This window comes from Saimiri boliviensis, chromosome 6 (assembly GCF_048565385.1).
Source record: "Saimiri boliviensis isolate mSaiBol1 chromosome 6, mSaiBol1.pri, whole genome shotgun sequence".
NCBI classification, from domain to species: domain Eukaryota; kingdom Metazoa; phylum Chordata; class Mammalia; order Primates; family Cebidae; genus Saimiri; species Saimiri boliviensis.
In genome coordinates this window covers 127,682,129-127,710,128 of record NC_133454.1, presented here as the reverse complement: position 1 = coordinate 127,710,128, position 28,000 = coordinate 127,682,129, and the positions used below count along the sequence as shown (strand labels likewise).

At 54.9% G+C, this 28,000-nt stretch overlaps 1 protein-coding gene and 1 long non-coding RNA gene across 3 annotated transcripts in view; one reads left to right on the top strand and one right to left on the bottom strand.

Moving 5' to 3' along the window:
* Positions 1-23: 23 nt before the first annotated feature.
* On the top strand, positions 24-18,069 carry LOC120364673 (uncharacterized). Its single transcript, XR_005579845.2, has 3 exons — positions 24-483; positions 15,920-16,036; positions 16,841-18,069. It is a non-coding gene; the product is annotated as an uncharacterized LOC120364673 (long non-coding RNA).
* Positions 13,348-28,000, bottom strand: part of LRP5 (LDL receptor related protein 5) — a 135,465-nt gene continuing 120,812 nt past the window's right edge. For both annotated transcript variants that reach the window (XM_039471336.2, XM_010351921.3), the window contains exons 19-23: positions 25,461-25,571; positions 23,792-24,028; positions 22,327-22,466; positions 16,402-16,499; positions 13,348-13,815 (exon numbers count right to left, since the gene is read on the bottom strand). In XM_039471336.2, the coding sequence (XP_039327270.1) occupies positions 13,554-13,815; positions 16,402-16,499; positions 22,327-22,466; positions 23,792-24,028; positions 25,461-25,571 (848 nt within the window). In that variant the 3' untranslated portion in view covers positions 13,348-13,553. The remainder of the gene's footprint in view (positions 13,816-16,401; positions 16,500-22,326; positions 22,467-23,791; positions 24,029-25,460; positions 25,572-28,000) is intronic.

Here is a 28,000-nt window from a genome sequence, read left to right as displayed (position 1 = left end):
CCCCAGCTCCAGCCTCATTGGCCCCTCTCTCCCGCCCCCTACCACCTATTGGATCGCCTAGTGGCTCCCTCGAATACATTCCGATTGGCTCGCAAACCTCGTCAGTCAAGCTCGAGGGGCGCATTCTTTTCCCATGGACTTGACGGATCCGGAACCTCTAGGACCCCGGAGCCGGAGAAACAAATCAGAAACCGAGAGAAACCTGGCTGGGTCCCCCTACGCTGTAGCAACAGCAGGGCCTCCGCTTGACGGACTCTTCAGACCACCAATCCGAGTGGCCAGTGCTTTTTAAAACTAAATGGAGCTAAACCAATCATGGCCGTGGAGCCGGAGCCGCGAGGGAGCCAATGGGATGGTGAGCTGGCCGGACTGGGCGGAGGCGACGGGGGACACCGGTGATGACGTGAGCCACAATGCGCGACGGCTGCGGAAGCTGAGCCGGACCCGGGAGTTAGCTTGAGCTGCGAAGCGTTCGGTTAGCATGTGAGTGGTTGCAAGATCGATACCCGCGTTGTCGACGGTGACATTTTATCAGGGGGCTCTCCTGTCTCGCCCTCTTTCCTCGAAAGAGGTGACTGTACTGGAAGCGAGGTCAAGGCGAGGGGTCGCTGAATTTCCCTATCTACGACCTATCGCCAGGACAAATGCAGAAAGGATTTAGAAAAGAACTTAAGGATTTTGTTTTGTCACTGCAACCTCCGACTCCCGGGTTCAGGAAATTCTCCTGTCTCGGCCTCCCGAGTAGCTGGGATTACAGGCGCCCACCACCATGCCTGGCTAATTTTTGTATTTATGATAGAGTCCGGGTTTAGCCATGTTGGCCAGGCTGGTCTGATCTCGAACTCCTGACCTCAGGTGATCCGCCCACCTCAGCCTCCCAAAGTGCAGGGATTACAGGGGTGAGCCACCGTGCCTGGCCTGGAATCCTCTTTTGAGACAAGGTCTTGCTCTTGTCCAAGCTTGAGTGCAGTGGCATGATCGTGACTCACTGCAGCCTCCACCTCCTGGGCTCAAGCGATCCTCCCACCTCAGCCTGCGGAGTAACTGGGACCACAGGCACGCACCACTAGGCCCCGCTAATTTTTTAATTTTTTGTAGAGACAGGGTTTCCCTGTGCACAGGAGCTTCTAAATGCTCCCCCAGCTCCCTGTCCCCCGCCATCTTTGTGCTTCCCAGGGAGGACCGAGGTCCCAGGCATCAGGACCCCTGTCCCAAGACCCGGCCTGGGACACCAAGACAGCTCATAGATAGGCCCCATGCTAATAACCTGCCTTATTCCAAAATGGATTCAAGACGCCTCTCAAGAGTCCCATGAAAATCCACACGAGGGCCGGTCGCGGTGTCTCACGCCTGTAATCCCAGCAGTTTGGGAGGCCAAGCCGGGCAGATCACCTGAGGTCAGGATTTCAAGACCAGCCTGGCCAAGAAGGCGAAACACGTTCTCAACTAAAAATACAAAAGTTAGCCAGGCGTGGTGGTGAACGCCTGTAATCCCAGCTACTCTCGAGGCTGAGGAAGGAGAATCGCTTGAACCTAGGAGGCAAAGGTTTCAGTGAGTCCAGATGCACTCCAACCTGGGCAACAAGACCGAAACAACCAACTCAAAACACACACACACACACACACACACACGCAGAGAGAACAACTATTTACATGACATTTACGTTGTATGGTGGTATAAGTAATCTAAAGTATATAGGAGGTGGTCGAGTGCAGTGGCTCACGCCTATAATTCCAGCACTTTGGGAGGCCAAGGTGGCAGGATCCGTCGAGGCAGGGAGTTCAAGACCTACCTAAACAAAATGATGAGACCACCACCCCATCTCTATAGAAAAAAAAAATTAGCTGGGTATGGTGGCACACACCTGTGGTCCCAGCTACCTGGGAGGTGGGAGGGTCACTTGAGCCCAGGATTTTGAGGCTGCAGTGAAGCCATGATTATGCCACTCACTCCAGCCTGGGCAATTTAGTGAGACCCTGTCTCATTGAAGAAAAAAAAAAAAAAAGCCTGTTGCCGTGGCTCACGCCTGTAATCCCACCACTTTGGAAGGCAGAGGTGGGCAGACACGTGAAATTAGGAGTTCAAGATCAGCCTGACGAACATGGAGAAACCCCATCTCTACTAAAAATACAAAATTAGCTGGGCATGGTGGCATGCACCTGTAATCCCATCTACTCAGGGGGCTGAAGCAGGAGAATCATTTGACCAAGAGGCAGAGGTTGCAGTGAGCCAAGGTCATGTCATTGCACTCCAGCCTGTGCAACTGAACTGAAACTCCATCTCAAAAAAAATAATAAGTGGGAGAATGTGTACATGCAAATACAGTCATATGCCATGTAACAATGTTTCCGTCAGTGATGGACCACATATAAGACAGTGGTCTCAGAAGTTTGTGTTTTTTTTTTTTTTTTTTTTTTTGAGACAGAGTCTCACTCTGTTGCCAGGAGCCAGGCTGGAGTGCAATGGCACAATCTTGGCTCACTACAACCTCCGCCTTCCGGGTTCAAGCAATTCTCCTGCCTTAGCCTCCTGAGTAGCTGGGACTACAGGCACACACCACCACGCCCAGCTAATTTTTGTATTTTTAGTAGAGACAGGGTTTCACCATGTTGGCCAGGATGGTCTTGATCTCTTGACCTCATGATCCGACCGCCTCGGCCTCCCAAAGTGCTGGGAGGATTACAGGCTTGAGCCACCATGCCCAGCCAGAAGATTTGCACTGGACCTTTTTTTTTTTTTTTTTTGAGACGGAATCTGTTGCCCAGGCTGGAGTGCAATGGCGCCATCTCGACTCACTGCAACCTTTGCCTCCTGGGTTCCAGCCTTTCTCCCTATCTCAGCCTCCCAAGTAGCTGGGATTATAGGCGCATGCCACTACGCCCCACTAATTTTTGTATTTTTAGTAGAGACGGGGCTTTGCCATGTTGGTCAAGCTGGTCTTGAACTGCTGACCTCAGGTGATCTGCCCACCCCGGCCTCCCAAAGTGCGGGGATTACAGGCGTGAGCCACTGCACCTGGCCATACTGGACATTTTCTATGTTTAGATACACAAATATTTACCATTGTGTCACAGCTGCTTCCAGTATTTAGCACAGTAACATGCTGTATGGATATATAGCCTAGGAGCTGTAGGCGATCCCACAGAGCCCAGGCGTGTAGTAGACTAGACCATCTAGGTTTGTGCTAAGTGCACCTATGATGTTTGCAAAGGATGAAATTGCCTAGCGATTCATTTCTCAGAACACATCTCTGTTGTGAACTGTACTAAGCCATTTTATGTAAGGGACTTGAGAATCCTTGGGGGTCCCAGAAGCAGTCCCCCACGGATACAGAGGGACAAGCGTACCTAGCAGTCTGTGCCTGCGCCGTGGAGGGTCCTGTGCTTCTGGGGTGGCTACAGAGCAGGCGTTTCTCACCTTGATCCTGCTGCTCAGAGGTGAGGAGGAAATGGTCAAGACAGAAGCCAGCCTGGGAGGTGTGGTCGGTGCCGGGTTAGGGAGGGGACACACAGGCCGATCTCGTGGGCAGGGCAGGAGTGGGCATGCCAGGAGGAGGGGCTGAGGCAGCACAGTGGAAGGAACACACCCCATGGCAAGCAGCCGGGGGCAGTCTCCGACCTGGGCAAGAGCACAGAAGCAGGTCCAGACGGAGTCATGGAGGCTTTGGAAGCAGGCGGAGGAACCTGGGTTTATGCTCAGACCATGGGAGCCAAGGAAAGCTTCCGGGCAGGAGAAGGGTGGCTATACTCTGGAAAGGACAGCTGGGAGCAAGAGCAGAGAGCACCAGGGGTAGCACAGGGCCAGAGGGACGGCTCGGAGCCAGACTAAGGAGCCCAGGGAAGAGCCAAACTAAGAGCCCTGGGACTGGCTGGTGCCTGACAGGGAGGCTGAGTCACGAGCAGGAGGTAGCAGCCAGGGTTGGGCTCCCATCCATCCTTCCTTGCTGGGGAGCCCAAGGAGGGCCCAGCCCCCCACCAACCCTTGCATCCCTATACTCATCATCAAAGGATTTGCCAGTATCTGCACCAGGGTCCTCCATCCCTGACTCTGGGGTGGGTCACAGGGCCGTACGCATTATAATGAAATAATATAATACCTTGCCCATGGTAAGTGGACCCCTAAGGTCTCCAATTATGGTTTGCTTCTAACCTAAGGTTGAAGTCAGGGAGGACTTCCTGGAGGAGGAGGAATCTGCGCTCAACTTGTGTCCTGAGAGACATGGGGAGCTACTGACAGGCTTTAAGCAGAGGAATGACTTAGAAGCTTTGCATTCTACACAGATTGACCTCTCTATCCTAAAACTTCTGGATTTCACAGATCACCACCTTCTGTCTTTCCTCCTAATCCTTTTGTAGTTCGATGTTTAATATTATCATTTAACTTTTCAATCCATCTAGACTTTATATATATATATGGATAAATGTGTGTGTGTGTGTGTGTATATATATATATATATATATATTTTTTTTTTAAGATGGGGTTTCACCCTGATGGCCAGGCTGGTCTTGAACTCCTGACCTCAGGTGATCCACCCACCTCGGCCTCCCAAAGTGCTAGGATTACAGGCGTGAGCCACCACACCCGGCCCCATCTAGACTTTTTTAAAAAACAACCCCGTGAATATATATACCTGCTATGTACCCACAAAAATTAAAAGTAAATTATTTTTAAAACACACATGTAAGTGAATAGTTTCAAACATTCAAAAGCAGAGAGAAGGCCGGGCGCGGTGGCTCACGCCTATAATCCCAGCACTTTGGGAGGCCGAGGCGGGTGAATCACGAGGTCGAGAGATCGAGACCATCCTGGTCAACATGGTGAAACCCCGTCTCTACTGAAAATACAAAAAATTAGCTGGGCATGGTGGCGCGTGCCTGTAATCCCAGCTACTCGGGAGGCTGAGGCAAGAGAATTGCCTGAACCCAGGAGGCGGAGGTTGCGGTGAGCCGAGATCACACCGTTGCACTCCAGCCTGGGTAACAAGAGCGAAACTCCGTCTCAAAAAAAAAAAAAGCAGAGAGAAGAGCAGGCTGCATGCCCACGTGCACATCACCTGGCTATCATGCCTTACGTTTTGGGAACAGACTCAGAGCTGCCAAATTTTAATTAATTCATTTGTTTTTTGTTTATTTTCTTATTTTTTAGATGGAGTCTCACTTTGTTGCCCCGGCTGGAGTTTGGTGCGGTCCCGGCTCACTGCAGTCTCCGCCTCCCGGGTTCCAGCAGTTCTCCTGCCTCAGCCTCCCCAGTAGCTGGGAATATAGGCACCAGCCACCACACCCAGCTAATTTTGTTTTTTTAGTAGAGACAGGGTTTTGCCATGTTGGCCAGGGTGGTCTCAAACTCCTGACCTCAGGTGGTCCACCCGCCTTGGCCTCCCAAAGTGCTGGGAATTACAAGCATGAGCCACTGTGCCTAGCCCCAAATTTTAATTCTGTCAAGTAATGATTTAAGAAAAAAGAATATTTACTATGATCATAATTTTGTAAAAGAAAGGACATTGTAACACACATGTATACTGACACAAGAAAAACTAACTCTGAATGAAGAAGACCTTAAATCAAAGAAGTTCAGGTCGGGCGTGGTGGCTCACGCCTGTAGTCCCAGCGCTTGGGAGGCCGAAGTGGGCGGATCACCTGAGGTCAGGAGTTCAAGACCAGCCTGGCAGACATAGAGAAGCCCCATGTCTGCTAAAAATACAAAAATTAGCTGGGTGTGGTGGCAGGCGTCTGTAATCTCTGCTACTAGGGAGGCTGAGGCAGGAGAATCTCCTGAACTCGGGGGTGGAGGTTGCAGTGAGCTGAGATCACACCACTTCACTCAAGCCTGGGTGGAAGAGCTAAACTCGCTCTCAAAAAAACAAACAGCAAACAAACAAACAAACAAAAACAAGAAATTCAGCTTGATGGGAAAAATGCCACATTGTCTTTCCTTTTGTTACGTCACCAGGGCACAGTCCATCCCAGGCTGGCACTGATCCTGGGCTGGAGCCGGGCTGCCCAGCAGAGGACATGCCAGGAAGGGCTTGGCTGGTGTCCAGGAGCCCAGGCCGGGTCAGGTCAAGTGTATTGAGGCTGGACGGGAGAGGCCAGCTGGGGGCTCTTGTGGGATCTGAGGGCTTGGCCCATTTCAATGCGGAAACGGCTCTTCTGCTTTTCTTCCTCTTCTTCAGTGCATTAAGATTCAATCCCGGTTGGGAAGGGAAGTGGATATTTCCCTTCCTATAAAGGATGGTTGGGAGCCCGTGGGTTGTGAGAAAGAAAAAGCCACCGCTGGGCTGCTCACTGGGGCTGCCATCAAGCCTCTGGGGAGAGACGGAAGAGGACATTTGGATGGAGACAGAGATCAGGGCGTGGGACTCTGGGAGAGGACCACAGAAAAGGGGCCAGAGAGGGGATTCCCCGGTGGCATCTGAGGGTGTGGCCCAACCAGGGGGTCTGGATGCTGCCAGCTGAGTGGCCCAGGAGAAAGAACCTCACGGGGGCTGAGTGGACTCCATGCCCCAGCCACCATCCTGACCACCCGCATTTCTCGGGAACAAGACCTCCCAGAGTGGCCTCCCGGCAGTAGCAACAGCCAGACTGGCACATGGACTTTGTGGGACTGCCAGGAGGGTGCTGCCTCCGTGCTCCGGGGCAGGCAGGAACATCCGTTCTGGAATGAGGGCTTGGAGGAGGGCTGAGCTGAGCAAGGGGCCCCTCTCTGCTCAGGTTGGTGGGAAGGGAGCCCACCAATACCAGCGACCCCTCAGGGCTCAGTGAGGGGTGCAGTAGCTGTCACTGCAGAGCTGAGAGGGTTTGGAGAGAAGGTGCATGCCTTTTTGGCCGCATTGAGTAGCACCTGTGGCCAGTTAGTAATACTTACTGGATAAAGAAATGATTAAGTGGATGTCAAAAAAAAAAAAAAAATGTTGCCTTTGCTTCTTTGTACCCAAGCCTCAGTTCGCTCCGATACACCACCTACCTGGCTGGACTGCTGTGAAGTTTAAATAAGCCAGTTTAACCTCACCCCTCCTTAAGACACACCTCTGACACCACCTCCTCCAAGAAGCCCCCCTCTGCCTTCCCCTTTGAACACGACACCCCTCTGGGATCTAGAGTATCTTAGAACAATGCCGGCCGGGCGCGGTGGCTCAAGCCTGTAATCCCAGCACTTTGGGAGGCCGAGGCGGGTGGATCACAAGGTCAAGAGATCGAGACCATCCTGGTCAACATGGTGAAACCCCGTCTCTACTAAAAATACTAAAAATTAGCTGGGCATGGTGGCGCGTGCCTATAATCCCAGCTACTCAGGAGGCTGAGGCAGGAGAATTGCCTGAACCCAGGAGGCGGAGGTTGCGGTGAGCCGAGATCGTGCCATTGCACTCCAGCCTGGGTAACAAGAGCGAAACTCCGTCTCAAAAAAAAAAAAAAAAAAAAAAAAAAAGAACAATGCCTTCCCTGTGGTTTGGGAACCGCCCTGTATCCCCGGATTTGGAGCAACTACAGGGGAGGAGCCACACCTGACTGATCTCTGGGTCTCCCAGCGGGCAAGTAAGTGGCATCAAGGCAGGCACTGTGCCCGCTGCAGGCACTTACTGAAGGATGTACTTGGCAGAGAGTAGGCAGCAGGCCAGTGAGCTCCTCTCTCCCTAGCTGACTGCCTGGGCAGGAAAGGCTCCCAGCCTCCCTTGGCCGTTGTCACCTCTGTCTGCATTTCCAGCCCCCTTGGTCAAGGGTTCAATTTTAGGGTTCCAGTGGGAGGCCAGGAGACTCACCCCAGGCACTTCTTCCATGTCTTGTTTTGTTTTTTTGAGACAAGTCTCGCTCTGTCCCCCAGGCTGGAGCGCAGTGGCACAATCTCGGCTCACTGCAACCTCCGCCTCCAAGGTTCAAGTGATTCTCCTGCCTCAGCCTCCTGAGTAGCTGGGACTACAGGCGCGTGCCACCACACCCAGCTAATTTTTGTATTTTTGGTAGAGATGGGGTTTCACCAGGCTAGACAGGATGGTCTTATCTCCTGACCTCGGGACCCACCTGCCTTGGCCTCCCAAAGTGCTGGGATTACAGGCGTGAGCTACTGTGCCCTGCCAGAGCCAGTGTCTTTTGTAGACATCTCACCAAGACGCCGAGGTGTTTTGATACAGGCATATAGTGTGTAATAATCACAACGGGAAATGATGTAACCATCACCTCAAGCATTTATCCTGTCTTTCTGCTACAAAAAAATCAGTAACGATACTCTTTATCTCTTCTTAACTGTACAATAAATTATTGTTGACTGCAGTCACCACACTGTGCCACCAAATACGGATCTTCTTCATTCTATCCAACTATACCATTAACAACCATCCCCGCTCCACCTCACCCCCCAAACCCACTACTCTCCCAGCCTCTGTTAACCATCTATCTCCATGAGTTCAATTAATTTCAATTTTTAGATCCCCAACTAGGCAAGGTGGCTCACACCTATAATCCCAGCACTTTGGGAGGCCAAGGCGGGTGGGTCACGAGGTCAGGAAATCAAGACCAGCCTAGGCAACATGGTGAAACCCCATCTCTACGAAAAATACAAGAGTTAGCTGGGTGTGGCTGTATGAGCCTGTAATCCCAGCTACTCAGGGGACGAGGCAGGAGACTCGCTTGAACCCGGGAGGTGGGGGTTGCAGTGAGCAAAGATCTCGCCACTGCCCTCCAGCCTGGGCAACCAAGCAAGACTCCTTCTCGGGGGAAAAAAAAAATACAAAGACCTGGAAGAAGTACCTGGAGTGAGTCTCCTGGTCTCCCAGCGGGACCCCAAAATTGAATCCTTGACCAAGGGGGCTGGCAGTGCAAACAGAGGTAACAACAGCCAAAGGAAGCTGGGTCTCCTGAACCGGCCACATCTGTCCAAAAATAAAAGAGGCGAGGTACAGTGGCTCACACCTGTAATCCCAGCACTTTGGGAGGTCAAGGGGTGTGGATCACGAGATGAGGAGTTCGAGACCAGCCTGGTCGGCATGGTGAAAACCTGTCTCTACAAAAAATACAAAAAATTAGCTGGCCATGGTGGCCCACACCTTAGTCCCAGCTACTTGGGAGGCTGAGGCAGGAGAATTGTTTGAACCTAGAAAGTGAGGTTGCAGTGAGCTGAGATCACACTGTCGCATTCTAGCCTGAGTGACAGAGAGAGACTCCGTGTCAAAAAAAAAAAAAAAAAAGAGGCAGGTGCAGTGGCTCAGGCCTGTAGACCCAGTACTTTGGGAAGCCTCAGCAGGCGGATCAACTGAGGTCGGGAGTCTGAAACCAGCCTGGCCAACATGGCAAAATCCCATCTCTACTAAAAATACAAAACTTAGCTGGGCACAGTGGTGGGTGCTTGTAATCCCAACTACTTAGGAGGCTGAGGCAGGAGAATCGCTTGAACCTGGGAGGCGGAGGTTGCGGTGAGCCGAGATCACACCATGGCACTCCAGCCTGGATGACAGAGTGAGACTCCATTTCAAAAGAAAAAAAATTGGCTCCCACAAATAAATGAGAACACGTGAAGTCTGTCTTTCTGTGCCTGGCTTCACTTAACATCATAACCTCCAGTCCCATTCATGTTGTTGCTTTGTTACAGATGACAGAATCTCTCTCTTTTTTTTTTTTTTTGAGACGGAGTTTCGCTCTTGTCACCCAGGCTGGAGTGCAATGGCGCGATCTCGGCTCACCGCAACCTCCGCCTCCTGGGCTCAGGCAATTCTCCTGCCTCAGCCTCCTGAGTAGCTGGGATTACAGGCACAGGCCACCACGCCCAGCTAGTTTTTTGTATTTTTAGTAGAGACGGGGTTTCACCATGTTGACCAGGATGGTCTCGATCTCTCGACCTCGTGATCCACCCGCCTCGGCCTCCCAAAGTGCTGGGATTACAGGCTTGAGCCACCGCGCCCGGCCTTCTTTTTTTTTTTTTTTTTTTTGAGATGGAGTCTCCCTCTGTGGCCCAGGGTGGAGTGCAGTGTGTAGTCTCAGCTCACTGCAATTCTGCCTCCCGGGTTCAAGCTATTCTCCTGCCTCAACCTCCTGAGTAGCTGAGATGACAGGTGTGTGCCACCACACTCGGCTAATTTTTGTATTTTCGTAGCGACGGGGTTTCACCATGTTGGCCAGGCTTCTCTTGAACTCCTGACCTCAGGTGATCCGCCTGCCTTGGCCTCCCAAAGTGCTGGAATTGCAGGCGTGAGCCACCTGGCCCGGCCCTTTCTTTATGATTTGGCTGCCCTCTATTTCTCCCTCTGGTCTGATTGCTCTAGCTGAGACTTCTAGTACTATGTTGAACAACTGGTGAAAAGGCATCCTTGGCGTGTTCTCTATCTTAGAGGAGAGGCTTTTGTGGTTTCCCCATCCGCTACGATATTAGCTGTAGGTCTGCCATATGTGGCTTTTATTGTGTTGAGGTATGTTCCTTCTAGACCCAGTGTTGGAGGGCTTTTATCACGAAGTGATGCTGAATTTTATCTAATGCTTTTTTAGCTTCATTTGAAATTATCATATGGTTTTTGTCCTTCATTCTGTTGATATGACGGATCCTATCAATTGATATCGTGGATGTTGAACCATCCTCATATCCCTGGGATAAATCCCACTTGGTCATGATGAAAAATCTTTTTTTTTTTTTTTTTTTTTTTGAGACGGAGTTTCGCTCTTGTTACCCAGGCTGGAGTGCAATGGCGCGATCTCGGCTCACCGCAACCTCCGCCTCCTGGGTTCAGGCAATTCTCCTGCCTCAGCCTCCTGAGTAGCTGGGATTACAGGCACGCACCACCATGCCCAGCTAATTTTTTGTGTTTTTAGTAGAGACAGGGTTTCACCATGTTGACCAGGATGGTCTCGATCTCTCGACCTCGTGATCCACCCGCCTCGGCCTCCCAAAGTGCTGGGATTACAGGCTTGAGCCACCGCGCCTGGCCTGAAAAATCTTTTTAATGTGTTAATTCAGTTTGCTAGTGTTTTGTTGAGAATTTTTACATCGGTGTTCCTGAGACATTGGCCCGTAATTGTTGTAATGTGTCTTTGTCTAGCTTGGGTATCAGGATAATACTGGCCGTGTAGAATGTGTTTGAAAGTATTCCCGCCTCTGTTTTTCAGAACAGTTTGAGTACGATTGGTAGTAGTTCCTCTTAAACGTTTGGTAAAATTCAGCAGTGAAGCCATTGGCTCTTGGGCTTTCTTTGCTGGGAAACATATTACTACAGCTTTTATCGAGTTACTTGTTACTGGTCTGCTCAAGTTTTTGTTATTTTAATTTTTTTGAGATGAAGTTTCACTCTTGTCACCCAGGCTGGGCTCAGTGCAACTCCACCTCCCGGGTTCAAGCGTTTCTCCTGCCTCAGCCTCCCGAGTAGCTGGGATTACAGGCGCATGCCATCACACCCAGCTAATTTTTTGTATTTTTAGTAGATACGGGGCTTTGCCATGTTGGGCAGGCTGGTCTTGAACTCCTGACCTCAGGTGATCCGCCCACCTCAGCCTCCCAATGTGTTGGGATTACAGGCGTGAGCCACCGCGCCTGGCCAGTTTTTATATATTTTTTAGAAGAGATGGGTTTTCACCATGTTGGCCAGGCTTGTCTCAAACGCCTGACCTCAAGTAATCTGCCCGCCTCGGCCTCCCAAAATGCTAGGATTATAGGGGTGAGCCACTGTGCCCAGCCCATGGTTTGATCTTGATAGGTTGTATGTGTCTAGGAATTGACCCATTTCTTCTGGGTTTTCCAGTTTGTTAGCATATTGTTGTGCAGAGTCGCCTCTAACGATCCTTTGAATTTCTGCAGTATCGGTGGTCATGCTTCCTTTTTCATCTCTGTTGGGTCTTTTTCTTGTGGTCTGGATAAAAGTTTGATTTTGTTTGTTTTCAAAAAAAAACAATGTTTCGTGTGATTGATTTTTGTATTGTTTCCTTCATTTCAATTTCATTTCTGCTCTGGTCTTTTTTTTTTTTTTTTTTTTTTTTTTTTTGAGGCAGTCTCACTCCTGTTACCCAGCTGGAGTGCAGGCGTGCAGTCATGGCTCACCACAGCCTCGACTTCCTGGGCTCAGGTGATTCCCCCACCTCAGCCTCCCGAGTAGCTGGGACCACAGGTACTCGCCACCACACCAGGCTAGTTTTTATATCTTGGTAGAGACAGGGTCTTGCCATGTTGGCCAGGCTGGTCTCAAACTCCCGACCTCAAGTGATCCACCTGCCTTGGCCTCCCAAAACGCTAGGATTACAGGCGTGAGCCACGGAGCCCAGTCTGTACTTTGATTATGAAATGCGCTGTCACCCAGCAACAAGCTTGGGTGTTCTCTGACTTCCCTCGCACATGCTGAGTGGAGGCAGGCCCTTCTCCGCTGCTGTGATGGGCATTTTCTCCCTTCCCTCTGAAGACAGTTGTTTCTGCCTGGCTTTCAGGACACCAGGGGGACAGCTCAGCTTCCTCACCGAAAATGCCTAGATTACTGTCTTCTTCCACAGACGGGGGACCCTGCAGGGGCAGTGACCAGGCTATGTCTGTCTTCGCCAGCACTGCAGGGCGTCAGGCATGGCTTGCTGAGTGTCCCTGTGAGGACCAGGGGACTCCCTCCCTGCCTAGGGCAAGTGCAGCGTGGCAGAGTGGGCTCAGCAGCCCCATCCAGCGGGGTCAGCATGCAGTCACGGGGCCCCTCGCCCTCAGGAGCAGCAGCAGCCCCAGGCTGGCACACCGGAGGTCAGGTGGAAGCCAGCACAGGCTCAGAAATAGCCCAGAACCCAGGTATAGATTTTGCAGAGAGGGCCCAGTGAAAAATGAAGGCAAGGTCCCCTTCTTAAAAACTACTAAGAATCTGGCCAGGCGCGGTGGCTTACGCGTTAGTCCCAGCACTTTGGGAGGCTAAGGTGGGCGGATCACGAGGTCAGGAGATCAAGACCATCCTGGCTAACATGGTGAAACCCTATCTCTACTAAAAACACAAAAATGTAGCCAGGCGTGGTGTCACACGCCTGTAGTCCCAGCTACTCAGGAAGCTGAGGTAGGAGAACCCTTGAACCCAGGGAGCAGAAGTTGCAGTGAGCAGAGATCGCGCCACTGCACCCCAGCCTGGGTGACTGAGAGAGACGTCTCAAAAAAAAAAAAATTACAAAAAATCTGAGTAAGACAAACAGCACAGCACGATTAAAACCAGGGCCCATTCCGATGGCACAGGTCACACACACATAAAGCCAGCCCGGCCTGCAGGTCAGAGATGCGTTCCAGGGAGACGTCAGCCTCTGCCTGAGGTCCCAGCCCTTCACTGCTGGAGCCAGACGGGGAGGACTCGTGGTGTCCAGGGGTCAGCATTCGCTCCACGGGGACACGCAACTCAAATGCACACGGGCACGAAAGAATGGCAGTTCTGTTTTAAAAAATTAAGTTTATAAATATTTCTCCACTGTACAAAGTTCTCCCAGCCCTGCCCACCCCCATCACTGTTCACATTTCTCATGTTTTTAAAATCCCAATTATATTTATTTTTTTTAAATCATAAAATATATTTTTTCTTTGTTCATATTTAAAACTATTTACAGGGGCACAGAGAAGCCGGGTGGCCCGGCTGAGGTCAGGATGAGTCCGTGCAGGGGGACGGAGGGGGCGGGAAGAGGTGGAAGTAGCTCCTCTCGGTGGCGGGCGAGGGCGGGCAGCTGTCCTCCGCCGACAGGTACTGGCTGTGGGGCGTGGGTGGGGGCGGGTAGGGGTCTGAGTCTGAGTTCAAATCCAGGTAGTACTTGCTGGCCTTCCAGCGGCTGGCACTGTAGTCGCTGTCACACACGTCGGTGCTGCAGGGCGTTGTCGGGGGCGCCATTCCTCGAATGATGTAAGGCCTGGAAGGGACACACGCAGAGGAGTGGGTGCAGGAGGCACATCGCCCCGGTGGGCACAGGGGCCCAGGGCTGTGAATGGGAAAGGCCTGTCCACTGCCCGCTCCAGAAGAGGCAGGCCTGACTCTGGACCCATCCTGCTGTGTGGCTTGGGCTCACCACTTACCCTCTCTGGGCCTCAACAGCCCTACCTCTACCATAGGCATGCCTGTACCTGCTCTGTAGCCTGCCAAGCCTGGGCCCTGGCAAGGCTGCCTCTGAGGAGAACAAGGCCTCCAGAGCCTGCTAGCTGACCTTGGCCCGGAGCCTGCTTCGCCTCTCGGAGCTTTAGCTTCTCACTGATAAAAGCGGGCACGGTGGCTCATGCCCGTAATCCCAGCACTTTGGGAGGCTGAGACATGAGGATCATGAGGTCAGGAGTTTGAGACCAGCCTGACCAACAAGGTGAAACCCCTACAAAAATAAGCCGGGTGTGGCGGTGCGTGCCTGTAATCCCAGCTATTCGGGAAGCTGAGGAGGGAGAATCGCTTGAACCAGGAGGCAGAGATTTCAGTGAGCTGAGATCCCGCCATTGCACTCTAGCCTGGGTAACAGAGCAAGACTCGGTCTCAAAAAGAAAAAAAAAAGAAAAGCAGGTGACAAAACAGTAAACAAGTAAACATTTCAAAAGAGGCTTGTGACAGATACATGAGATTCTGCCTGGAAAGTGCTAGAAACAGTGCCAGACAGAATAGGGGACTGGACAACTGTTCCCTGCAACGTTGCTACTGTAAAGGCTGGCAACTGGTGTGGTCTGGCTGTGTCCCCACCCAGATCTCATCTTGAATTGTACCCCCATAATTCCCATGTGTTGTGGGAAGGACCCAGTGCAAGCTACTTGAAACACGGGGGCGGTTTCTCCCGTACTGCTCTCGTGGGAGTGAGTAAGTCTCACGAGATCTGATGGTTTCATAAGGAGAAACCTCTTTAGCTTGGTTCTCATTCTCTCCCTTCCAAGGGGCCGTGTAAGATGTGACTTGCTCCTCCTTGCCTCCTACCATGATCGTGAGGCCTCCCGAGCCGTGTGGAACTGAGTCCATTAAACCCCTTTCCTTTATCATTACCCAGTCTCGGGTGTGTCTTTACTCACAGCGTGAGAACAGACTACCACGGCAGCCGAGGGGCCTGGAATGCTCCCTTCCCGAGATCAAGCAACCTGACTCGGGAGATGTCTTCTGTCCCCCTGGCGGCTGCCTGCACCCAGCCGGGGCCCAGAAACCCTGCCTGCAGCTATGTGAGCCCAGGATGGGAACCGCGGTGTGTTTGGGAGCCCCGGTCCTGTCACAGGGCTTGCAGAAGGTAACACTGGGTGTTGAGAAACGTGCAGCAGGATACTCCTCTGGGGGCCCAGCTGCTGCGAGGTCTGACGCGGAGGGAAGAGGTCTCCGCCGTGGGGCAGGACAGCATGAGCACAGGCAGGAGGTGGGCCGGGGCCTGGCCAGACCGGCCTGCCCAGTGTGGATGTGACAGTTCTGGAGACAGTGTTCTGTGAGGCTGCTGGGACAGACTGTGACAGTCTGACATACTACTGTGGCATCAGGGAGCCACTGCAGCTTCTTGAGCAGGGAGGTGGCGGGACCCACAGGGGGATGGAAATGGGGGCTAGAGTTCTGGCTCCCCAGCCAGGCCTGGGAGTTCATAGAAATGGCCACTAGGTGGCAGGCGGCACCACACTCAGGAGGCCCTGCTGCTCCAAGGCCCCAAGCAGTAAGGATGCATGGTCCAGAGGTGGCCTGCCCCAGGCCCACCCCATCCCACCCCATCACCCCTGGGGCTGGGGCCCAGTGCAGCTGGCGGGTGGGCCATGTTGGCTGGCACCAGTGGGTTAAAGGTCAGGAGGCTCACCCTGCCCCTCCCAGGCTCTCATTCAGCTCCTGCAGAGACCAGTGCACCTGGGTCCCACTGCACACACTCAGGTGCCCCCTCCTCACCCAGGGAGGTGGGGCCTGTGACCCCAGCATGGGCAGCTCAGGGACTGGTATCGGGCTGAGCAGCCTTTGAGACTCTTTGTCTCAAAGACAAATAAATAAAAATAAAATAATGAAATGGGTTTCCCGGGCTCAAACAGGCCACCGTGACAAGTGAGCAGCCTGGACCGTCCTGGTGATGTCACATGACTGGGGGTCCCAAACCACCGAGGGGGCATCTCGACGGCCAGAGTCACACAGCTGGACTCAAACACACAGTAAGACCCTGGAGCCCAAGCCCTCGGCCCCTGTGCCTCGGCCTCCCTGCAGTGGGACGTTGGGTGGGTGGGAATGCCCCTGTGGCATCGTTCAGGGCCCAGGGTGCCACAGGCATGTCCCAGCTCCCCACAGGTGCCTCCTGAAGAGCAGCTCAGAATGTGGGGTTCTGTGGGTTTCTGAACCCAACATGCAGGCCCTGCTGGGTCGGCTGGGGAGGCAGCCTACTGTGGTTGGCAGAGCAGAGGGAGGCGGGGCTGGGCCTGGCACCGGCCCATGAACCCGTCACCAGTGGCATGGGGACACGGCACCACCACAGGCTGGCAGGAACCCAAGGGCCATGGAAGGCTGTGGGGGGACGTCCTACCTGTACGGTCTCGCGGTGGCCGGAATGTTTGAAGAGTAGAACATGTCCATGTTGTACAGTGAGGGGTCCGTGGCCGGGGAGGGCGGTGGGTTCAGGATCTGAGGACAGCCAAGCCAGGGTGACCCCGGGCCCTCCCTCCTCCTTCCTCCTCCCCTTTCCCCCCTCCTTCCTTTCTTGCTTCCTTCCCTCCTTTTCTTCCTTCCCTCTGTTCTTCCTTCCTTCATTCTTCCTCTCTCCTTCCCTCCCTCCTTCCCTCCCTCTCTCCTTCCCTCCTTCCCTCCCTCTCTCCCTCTCTCCTTCCCTCCTTCCTCCCCTCCCTCTCTCCTTCCCTCCTCCCCTCCCCTCCCTCCCTCCTTCCCTCCTTCCTTCCCTCCCTCTCTCCCTCCTTCCCTCCTTCCTTTTCTTCTTCCTTCCCACACCCCTCGGGCTTTTCTTGCAGGGAGGACGTCTGGCACCCCGCTTCCTGGGACCCCTTTCTCTGGCCAGTTGGCGAATCTTGGGGACAGGAGGGGCAGCAGCAGCAGCCGCCACCTGCCCCGAAGGTCATCGTGATGAGAGGCAAAGGAAGCCCCGGCACTTTTGACCCCAGATGCCTGCCCCACTCCTGAGTGACTTGTGACCAGATGCTGAGTTGTGAAGGCAGAGATGGGACTTCAGCCAGCCCCCCCAGCAGTGGGAGATGTCCCCACGGGCCCTGAGAGTCCCTCACACCAGTGAGCACCTCACCAGGCTCCTCAGGGACCCTCCCAGGAACTGTCCTTCTGACCCTTCCTCCCGCCCCTCCTCCCTCCGTTGCGCACACTCCAGCTCCTGCAGTCACGCCCTTGTTCCGAACACTTGGGGGCTCTACGTCCCTGCTGAAGCCCTGACCCAGGCACAGAGGTCGTCATGCTGAGGGAGGGGCCACAGCCCCACTCCAGACACAGGCACGCCTTTCACAAGGGCCTGCACTGACACGAGCCCCAAAACCGGGAGAGTAGACAAATCCACCATGAGAACTCGCCCTCCGGGGCCAGGCAGCACACAACCAGCCCTACAAAGGGAAGAAGGGCCCCGACACCCACACAGGTCTGCACCTTCCAGCAAGTGCCGTTGACGGCACCCCAACCCAACGTGCAGCTTCCCAAAGGGCGCGGGGCTTAGGTGGATCTCCCGAGGCCATCCTGGAAAGCATTCGGCCAGGTCCGAGCTCCTAACGGAACTGTCAGTTACGCCCTGAGGGACTCCGTTCTCCCTGGTCCCCGGTGTGGTACGAGAGCACAGCCTTTCACACCAGACAAACCTGGGTGAAGTCCCGTTTTACCACCTTCGGCTGCAGCAGGATCCCTGGGGAGGGACTTCACCTGTCTCAGCCTCAGTTTCATCTTTAAAACGGGCTCGACCCAGCACTTTGGGAGGCCAAGGTGGGCAGATCACTTGAGGTCAGGAGTTTGAGACCAGCCTGGCCAACATGGTGAAATCCCGTCTCTACTAAAAATACAAAAACTAGCCGGGCGTGGTGGCAGGCACCTGTAATCCGAGCTACATGGGAGGCTGAGGTGGGAGAATCCCTTGAACCTAGGAGCCGGAGGCTGCAGTGAGTTGAGATTCCACCACTGCACTCCAGCCTAGGCGAGAGATCAGGACTCTTTGTCTCAAAGACAAATAAATAAAAATAAAATAATGAAATACAGTGATGAAATGGGCTCGCGAAGGCCTGCTATCCTGATGGCTGGCAGGTAGCCTATGGGGAGTGCCCAGGCCCTTCCCCTACCCTTTAGAAAGGAGCACTGGGCCCTGTTCTTTCTGGGAAGGGTCCTCCTTGGCCCAGAGAGCCAGCCTAGGGATTCCTCAGGATTTAACCCCAACATCGGGAGGGCGCAAGCCTGGGGGCATTTTGGGGGGTGTTTCAAAGAAGAAACCAGATAGGGAGGCAGCAGAGAGGGCTTCCCGCAGCGGCCCATGCCCCAGCCTATGGGGTCTGTTCCCGCCTCTTCCCATGAACTTGACCAGACCTGGTTTCTCTCCTACATCCCAAGGCAAAGTGTGAGATTCTGTCCAAATCTGCACTGGGCAGACTTCTGGCAAGATCCACCCGAACAGCGCTGCGGCAGCGTCTCAGATGTCCAGTGACCCCGGCCATGTTCTCTTCAACGAGGACGGGATCTCGGGCCAGGTGGGGGGTGGGGAGGCTCCACCTCAGCCCATCTGCTATTCCTGCATTTTTTTTTTTTTTTTTTTTTTTTTTTTTTTTTTTTTCTGAGATAAAGAGTCTCTCTCTGTCGCCCAGGCTGGAGTGCAATGGCATGATCTCAGCTCACTACAACCTCTGGGATTACAGGCATGCGCCACCATGCCCGGCTAATTTTTGTGTTTTTAGTAGAGACGGGGTTTCATCATGTTGGCCAGGCTGGTCTCGAACTCCTGACCTCATGATCTACCCGCCTAGGCCTACCAAAGTGCTGGGATTACAGGCATGAGCCAGTGTGGCCTTCTGCTGAGAAAAGACGGACTGTCCCCTTCAGAGGGCCACTTGGCAAGAGCAGTTCAAATGGCCGAGGCTCCACCACAGCAGGAGAGGGGACCCTGATGGCCTCCAGAGGCACCCCAGCCACGCCTCACAAGGAGTGCTGTTCGGCCACCAAGAATGTGACAGCTCTGCCCTCGAAGCAGAACAAACTTCAGGCTGCGGGGGAAGTAGAGGAAAAGGTGGTCGTGAGCTGGCCAGCCTGGCCCCACCGCCTACCGACCCGACGACTCAGGCCAGCGGGTAACACTCAGTTCCTCGGCCTCCTTGCTGCAAAATGGGGGAAACAACAGCATCACCACCGGGAGACGAGTTCAGGCAGAGCTCTAGGCAGGGTGCACGGGGCAGCTGGGAGCCCCCGAAATACTCAGAAGGCCAGCCTTTTTTTTTTTTTTTTTTTTTTTTGAGACGAGTCTTTCTCTGCTGCCAAGCTGGAGTGCAGTGGTGCAATCCTGGCTCACTGCAACCTTCGCCTCCCAGGTTCAAGCGAGTCTCCTGTCTCAGCCTCCCAAGTAGCTGGGACTACAGGCATGCGCCACCACGCCCGGCTAATTTTTGCCTTTTTTTTTTTTTTTTTAAAAGTAGAGAAAGGTTTCACCATGTTGGCCAGGATAGTCTCCATCTCCTGACCTCATGATCCGCCCACCTGGAGCCTCCCAAAGTGCTGGGATTACAGGCATGAGCCACTGCATCCAGCGTAACACCAGCCTTTGCCTTTATATATTGTTAGGAGCAAAAGCCAAGGCTCAGCGCTGACTATTCTGATGCTGTCTCGGGCTTACGAAAACATGTGTGTCAGCTGGGCACAGTGGCACACGCCTGTAATCCTAACACTCTGGGAGGCTGAGACAGGAGGATCACTTTAGCTTTAGAGTTCAAGACCAGCCTAGGCAATATAGTGAGACCTCGTCTCCACAAAAAAATTTAAAGAGCAGCCCGGCACGGTGGGGCACACCTGCAGTCCCAACGACCACGACCTGCGGGGCTGAGGCAGGAGAATCGCTGGAGCCCAGGAGTTTGAGGGTGCAGTGAGCTGTGATTGTGCCACTGCGCTCCCACTGGGTGAGGGAGGGGGACCATGTCTCAAAAACAAACAAAAAACACCTATGTCCATCTGAATCAGGTCAAAAGATCGTATCAGTGTCTTGCTTATGACAGGCACGGAAGTCATGCAAGATGGTAGCGCGGTGGTAAACTGGGCGGGGGATAAATGGGTCTGTGCTGTTTCTCACAGCTGCACGTAAATCTACAGTTATCTCTTTGCTGGGAAAACAAAGTCCACGCTCTTGTGTGCTTGCATATGCACAGATTACTCCTGGGGGGACGGAGGTCAGGCCTGCCGGGGCGTCCTGCTTGGGGTCATGGGGGCAGGGGTCCCTCTGGACTGCAGGTTCTTCTGTACCATTTGAATTTTGTGCCATGAACATATATTTAACAGATGCAAAATAACTTTGCTAATTTTTTTTTTTTTTTTTTTTGAGACATACGAGTCTCGCTCTGTCGCCAGGCTGGAGTGCAGTGGCACTATCTAGGCTCACTGTAACCTCCGTCTCCTGGGTTCAAGCAATTCTCCTGCCTCAGCCTCCCGAATAGCTGGGACTACAAGCGCCCGCCACCATGCCTGGCTAATTCCTGTGTTTTCAGCAGAGACGGGGTTTCACCATGTTGGCCAGGACACGATCTCTTGACCTCATGATCTGCCCACTCCAGCCTCCCAAAGTGCTGGGATTCCAGGCATAAGCCACCACGCCCAGCCTAACTTTGCCAATTTAAAAATAGCTGGCTTCATGCAGAGTTTCTTTTACGGGTAGGAAAATGTTCTAAAATTAACCGTGGTGAGGGTTGCACACATCTGTGAATATCCTAAAACCCACTGAATCATACACTTTTTGAAGTGGGCGAGTTGCATGGTTAAACAATCAAGTGATTTTAAAAAATAGCTGGCTGCTCAGTGCCATCTCTTATTGCCTGATAAGCTCCTCCCAGCTCCCAAGGGAGAAGAGGAAAGGCGAATCCCACTTCCTGAGCCTCCTGCTGTGTGCCCGGGGCCGTGCTTGGGTTTCTGGCGCTCCTGGCTGGTTAGGTGGTGTTGCAGCAGCAGGAGCAGGGACGAAGTTTAAACTCTCGGCTGCTGGCTCCCAGCTCCCTTTGTCCCCAAACACAGCCAGGCCCTGGAGCCTCCAGAAGACTTAGTTCCTGTCCAGGAATCCAAGGATAACCCTCTTCTGCTCCTTCCTTCCCAGGGCCCACCACAGTCAGGTGCAATAAGAAAACACCCCACAAAAGAAGTAAAAATGAAATAAACAAAAAAGACAACACCCCAGGCCAGGCTCACGCATGGAATCCTAACACCTTGGGAGGCTGAGGCGCGAGGATTGCTGGAGGCCAGGAATTTGAGACCAGCCTAGGCAACAGAGTGAAACTTTGTCTCTGCAAAAAATGTCAACATTAGCTGGGCATGGGGACGCATGCACGCAGTCCTAGCTACCTGGGGGCTGAGGTGGGAGGATCGCTTGAGCCTAGATCAAGACTGGAGTGCGCCACTGCACTCCAGCCAGAGTGACAGAGTGAGACCCTGTCCCCCCCAAAAAAAGAAAGAAACAAAGAAGAGAAGACCCCATATGTGAGGGACACTCAGTAAGGGCAGGAGGAACCAGCCCCGGCGAGGTGGGGCGCCCTGGCAAGGCCCCAGAGGAAGTGGAGGGGGCTGGCTTTACCTTAGGGGCAAACAGCTGCAGGAGCTGGATTGTGGAAGAGATGAAAAGCATTCAAAGCGTGTCAACACACAGGGGTTCACATCCAGGCGCCAAGCTTGCCCTGGCACCCTGTCCTCCCCAGCCGGCCCCATGGATGCTGGAAGGCGCCGACAGTTTATCCTCTTCATACTCACTTCACTTGCAGGCTGTGCCTCAGCGAGAGCCAGCCCCTCAGCCTGCTGGAAGCTCCGGGAAGGATTTTAGCCACGAAAATCACCCTGTGTGTCTGCCCTGCACAAAACCATCCAGCCATTTTCCTGGCTGGGAGAACTGGGGGTTTGTGGCGGGCACGCCGAGGGGAAGCTCACAGAGGGCAGACGGGCCTGGTGCAGGCGGCCATCACTGGGCTGGCCGTGTGCAACAGGCGGCCACCTGGATGCTGATGTGGCCCCACAGCCATTCCAGGAGGTGGATTCGTGTGAGATTTCAGCTCTTTATATTTTTGTGTGGTTTTCAGAGTACCCACAGACAACAATGTCATTAAAGAAGAAAGCAGAATGTTTGTGGAGAGAGAAGCAAGCAAGCATGCCTCAGAGGCGGCGGGGGGGAGGGGGTGGGGAGGACAGCCCCCAAGAACCCGAGAAGCCTCTTCCGGCCGGCACTGACAGTGGGAGGGGCCCACAGCCACATCCCGCCCTACCCCTCCCCAGCCCCGCCACTCACCGGCGGGTAGAGCGTGGCCTTCGTGCTGGATGAGCTGCTGGACGAGGCCCCTGTGACGTGGTTCCGGTCGTAGAGGGGCACCCCGCCCCGGCCCCCCATCAGGCTCACAGAGCTCATCACGGACTTGCCACATGCGATGCCTGGCGGGGAAGGGACGGGGGGTCAGGTGGCTTCGAGGCTCGGCTGAGCCACCCCACAGACACAGGGCAGTCCCCTCGGCTCCCACTACCCATGAGACCCAGACCGGGTCGGCGTGTCCTGTCGAAGATGCACCCCCCTCCCTCTGCTGCCGGCCTCGCTGGCCACTGCCAGGGTGAGCTCTCCAGGACTCATCTGCGAAACGACGGACACACGATACCTCCCCCAAGGGGCCTGGAGCTGGGGCAGGGAATCCAGGAGGGGCAGCACAGAGCCTGCCAGGAACAGACAGGGCCCTGTTCTCTGAGGGCTGCTGTGACCACGATGGTGTCACCACTGCAGGCTGCCAGGAGCTTTTTTATTTTGAGACAGACTCTGGCTCTGTTGCCAGGCTGGAGTGTAGTAATGCAATCTCAGCTCACAGCAACCTCCGCCTCCCAGGTTCAAGTGATTCTCCTGCCTCAGCCTCCTGAGTAGCTGGGACTACAGGTACCCACCACCACACCCAGCTAATTTTTGTATTTTTACTAGAGACGAGGTTTCACTATGTTGGCCAGGATGGTCTTGATCTTTTGACTTCATGATTTGCCTGCTTCGGCCTTCCCAAATGCTGGGATTACAGGCATGAGCCACCACACCCAGCCCCAAGACCTCTTGAGAAGCCCGATAACCCTGCTCCCCAGAGAGAAGCAGGTAACATCTACACCTGCCATCCAACGGGCTCCCAATGAGGCTGGCTTGGGGTGGCAGCAGGATAGAACAGGGGAAGGGAACTCAGGGCTGGGTGGGCAAAGGCAATCCTCAAGGTGGCTTGGAGCTGTGCAAGCACCTGTGGACCTCACAGGGACTCTGCCTTCTTAGACATACCATGGTCATCCATATGATACAGACCAGCTCTGCGGTGTGGCTGCCCCGCCATCTACAAACAGCCTGCCTTCCTGGTGCCTGGGCCACATAGGAACTATAACCACGCTCAGCCACAAGTCCCAACTGCACTCAGGACAAAGCTGCTTATGGTACAGAGTGGCCCCTTCAGCTCTAGAGAGCGCCCAGCTGCCCCACATTCATTCACATGTCCCACCGGGATCCTGAAGGTCAAGTCCAAGGAGTTTCCCCCACACCTACAGTGCCAAAGGGTGGGTTGCTGCCGCCGTGCCGGCCTCTGTGTTGAAGGATTCTGCTGCCAAGCACAGGCTCGGCAGGAAAGCATGAATGCCACGATTGGTTAGCAACGTCTGCCACACGCACAAGAGGGCCCAAGAGAGCGTGTCCCTGATCCACTCCCCAAAACTGGCCAGACGACTCTCCTGCCTCCTCCGCGTCTTACCTGTAAAGGGGCCATGCTGGGAACCACCCGGGGCTATGAAATTGAGGGGCACGTGCGGTGTCCCACTGACATACTCGTGCGGGAAGGGCCCGTTGGCCCCTGCGTAGCGCTGGCACACCACGCGCTGGCACACAAAGTAGATGCCACCCATGACAAAGAGGGAGAGGATGATGCCGATGACAGGCCCGATGGCGCTGCTGTGGGCTCCAGTGTCATCTGAGGGCGGCTTGTTGATTTCTGCCAGAGACAGAAAGAGGCGGCCAACATTATGCACCCTGAAGAGGCTGGCTCTGCCACTGGTGGAGGGTGGGGAGAAAGCAGGGGGCTGGGAGCCTAGGCCTGGGGGGCCTGGACAAGTTCAGGGCAACGCGGCCCTTCAGCCTGTACAGCCGACGCCCCTTCTCCCCCGCCAACTCCGACCCTGGCCCCTGTCCAACTCCCCACAGCCCTCAACACATCCCTGCCAAGGCAGCCTGGCATTCCCTCCTTCCCCGGGGCCCTCCGTGGCGGCGGAAGGGAGTGCGCCCTGGCCAGCCCAGGTGATGCTGGTGAATGCAAAGCCAGGCAGCCCCGGGTGTTACCCCCCAGGCCACAGGAGGCACAGGCTCTCTGGGTGGGCTCCTTGTGCCCACCCCACTATCAAGGCTGCCCTGGAGGAAGTTTCCAGGCTCCAGACTCAGCTTTGGCAAAAGCCACATTCCCTCTCCCACAGGGTCGGCCCGGCGATCCTGAGGGCGTCCAGGATGTCAGAGGAATGGGAGGAAGCGTGCGCGCTCCGTGCGAGGCCTGGCTGCGCATCAGCGGCGCCCCCACAGCTGCGGCCCACGGCCATGCTGGAGGCCTGGGCACGGGTCTGTCAGACAGGGAACCTGCCCAGCAGAGGAGGTGACCCTCGGTGACCCCCACCGCTGCCTTCAAGCCCCAAGCCTGACCTGGCATGAAGGTGCCAAAGCACACAGGGAGTCCCTTGAGGAAGCCTCCTTTGTCCCCCCACAGACTTCTCTCCCTGCTGCACCCAGAAGAGAAGAGCTCCCAGCCCAGGGCTCATGGCAGTGAAGGTGTGGCCATGTCCCCAGACTCAATGATTCATTCCTACTTCATATCTGAACTCAGCTCCCTTCCTGCCTGAATCAGACAGCCTTTCAGGAGCCACCACTTCCAGGAAGCTTTCCTGACTGCCTTGGCCTCCTACTCCCAGGTCCTATATCCATGACTGCACAGGTCATGCTACTTGAGGAGCATGTGGGATGTATCATGTACATGTGTGTACACATGACACACGTGCATATGTGAACATCCCTGCTCCTTAGCCAGATAGTAAGTCGCCGGGGAGCAGGACCACTGCAGCCCTCAGGGCTAATCTTGCTGCCTGACAGACGCTGCTGGGCGAGGTCCCGTGGGTGGGTGGGTGCGTGCTGCAGGCACCTGGACATGGTCAGCCCCACCCACCGAGGCGGACTCCACGGCCATCCAGCCCACAGCTCACAGTCTCTCCTCCTGGCCACTGCCCTGGGAAAGGCTTCTCTGCCCCCCGCAAGGAGCCTCCCAGCCACCAGAGTCTCTCACACAAGCCCCAGCCCCACTGGGAAGGCACGTCTCCTCCCCTAGACCCCGCGCTCCTGGGGGAACCCAGCCCAACGCCCCCGCCCCATGCCAGAGGCTGGCTCACCACACATGAGCTCGTCGGAGCCATCGATGCAGTCGGGGAAGGAGTCGCACTGCTGCTTGATGAGGACGCACTGGCCGCTGGCACACCGGAACTGGTTGGGCAGGCAGATGGCTGCAAGGAGGGGCTGCACACTCAGAGAGGCTGGAGGGGGGCCCCCAGCCCGCCACACAGGGCCCAGCAACCAGAGAGCAGACAGATGGGACCCTTTGGGCTCCAAACAAGAGAGCAGACAGATGGGACCCTTTCTAGGACCGGGGGAGTGGTCTAGTGCAGTCTCCACCCTCCCTCGAGGACCCCTGTCGTGAAGCCTATGCCAAGTAGGGGAGGGACTGCCAGGGCTGAGACCTCAACGCACCTCCTGCCACCACTCCCAAGAGGTATCTGTCAGGTGCCTACTGTGGGACGGTCCGAGCCATGCAAGTAGTATAGACCCTGCCCAAGGCTCTACCAGGTTGGGGGGTGGTGCCAAGGACAAGACCTGCCGTGAGGAGTCTCGCCTCCTGAGAGTGGGGGCCGGAGAGGGCAGTGGTGCCCAGCAGAGCTTGCAGGAAGGGGAGAGAGCAGAACTCACGGGAGGTGTAGCCAGCCCACACGGGAGCAGCGCAGCCACGGCCTCTGGCCAGGGAGGAACAGCAAGCCAGGGTGCAGACCGCTGCCTCCTCCCCTCCCCAGATGCCCACCCGGAGGGAGCCATAGCCATGCCCGCCGCAGGGAGCTTGCTAAGTTCCCCACCTGCCCTGCCCCAGGGGTTCCGCCCTGGGAACAGGAGATAAAGGGACCCCGTCCTTATAATGGATGCCATGATTTTCTGGTGACCGAGAAGGGAAGCAAGCTTCTGAAACGGAGAGTGCAGCCAGGGCCTGCCACCAGGACCGCAGGGCATACAGGAGGGGCAGCTGGAGTGGGACCAGGGGGCTCAGATGGTTCCCACATCTGCCCTTCCAAATCGCAACTGAAATGTGACCCTCATCGGGCGTGGTGGCTCATGCCTGCAATCCCAGCACTTTGAGAGGCTGAGGTGGGTGGATCGCTTCAGGTCAGGAGTTCGAGACCAGCCTGGCCAACATGGTGAAACCCCACCTCTACTAAAAACACAAAAATTAGCCAGGCGTGGTGGTGCATGCCTGTAATCCCAGCTACTCGGGAGGCTGAGGCGGGAGAATCACTTGAACCCAGGAGGTGGAGGTTGCAGTGAGTCTAGATGGTGGCGCCACTGCACTCCAGCCTGGGCGACAGAGTGAGATTCTTTCTCAAGTACAAATAAAATAAAATGAAACGTGACCCCCCAAGTCGGAGGTAGGGCCTGGTGGGCAGTGTTTGGGTCATGGGAGCAGATGCCCCAGGAACAGGTTGGTGCCCTCCCTGCGGTAACGAGTGGGCTCTCACTGTGGTTCACATGGGAGCTGGTTGCTTAAAGCAGCCTGGCAGCTCCTCTCAAGGTGAGAACAAGAGGGCGAGGTGCTGTTGGTCTCTCTCTCCCTCTCTCTCTCTCTGTTGCTCCCTCTCTCACCATGTGATGCACCTGCTCCCGCTTCGCCTTCCACCAAGAGTCAAAGCTTCCTGAGGCCTCACTAGAAGCCGCGCAGATGTGGGTGCCGTGCGGATACTGCCTGCAGAACACGAGCCAGACTCTTTCCTTCCTAACCCACCGGCCTCACGTACTCCTTCATAGCAAAGAAAAATGGACAAACACAGCGAAAATTCCTAACCGAGGCTCCTGTGAGCTGAAATCCCGAACAGCAGGTGCCAGGCCAGGGTGCAGGGCAGGGCTGGGGAAGCCCTGTCAAGGGCCAGACATGAGGACCGGGGATTCGAAGGCCGGAGGTCTCCAGCATAACCACTTGGCTCTCCTGCCTTTGGCATGAAAGCAGTCAGAGACATGATATAAAGGACTGAATGGGCGGGGCGGTGCCCCAAGAAAACTTTACCTACAAAACTAGGTGGCGGGCTGGATTTGGCCCCTGGGCCCTGAGTTTAGACTCCATCAAATTCTCAGTCAGTGAGCTAGAAGGCCTTAGCCACTGCGCCTTTATAGAAAAACATGCCGGAGGCTACTCCCAGGCCCTCATCTTCTACGAAATGTCCGCTCCTTGTGAATGAGGACATAGGACAGTGGCCAGACCCCATCTGTGTTACCCGACAGAGCGGTGGCTTTGGGAGAGGCAGGGCATTGACAGGTCCTCGGCAGTCCTGGGCCGGAGACGCTGACGAGACGTGGCAGGCCACCAACCAAGCAGGTCATTTACAAAAGGAAAACTCAGGCCGGGTGCGGTGGCTCACGCCTGTAATCTGAGCACTTTGGGAGGCTGAGGAAAGTGATCACCTGCCCAGCAGAGGAGGTGACCCTCAGTGACCCCCACCACTGCCTTCAGGCCCCAAGCCTGACCTGGCATGAAGGTGCCAAAGCACACAGGGAGTCCCTTGAGGAAGCCTCCTTTGTCCCCCCGCAGACTTCTCTCCCTGCTGCAGCCACAAGAGAAGAGCTCTCAGCCCAGGTCTCTTGGCAGTGAAGGTGTGGCCATGTACCCAGACTTACTGAC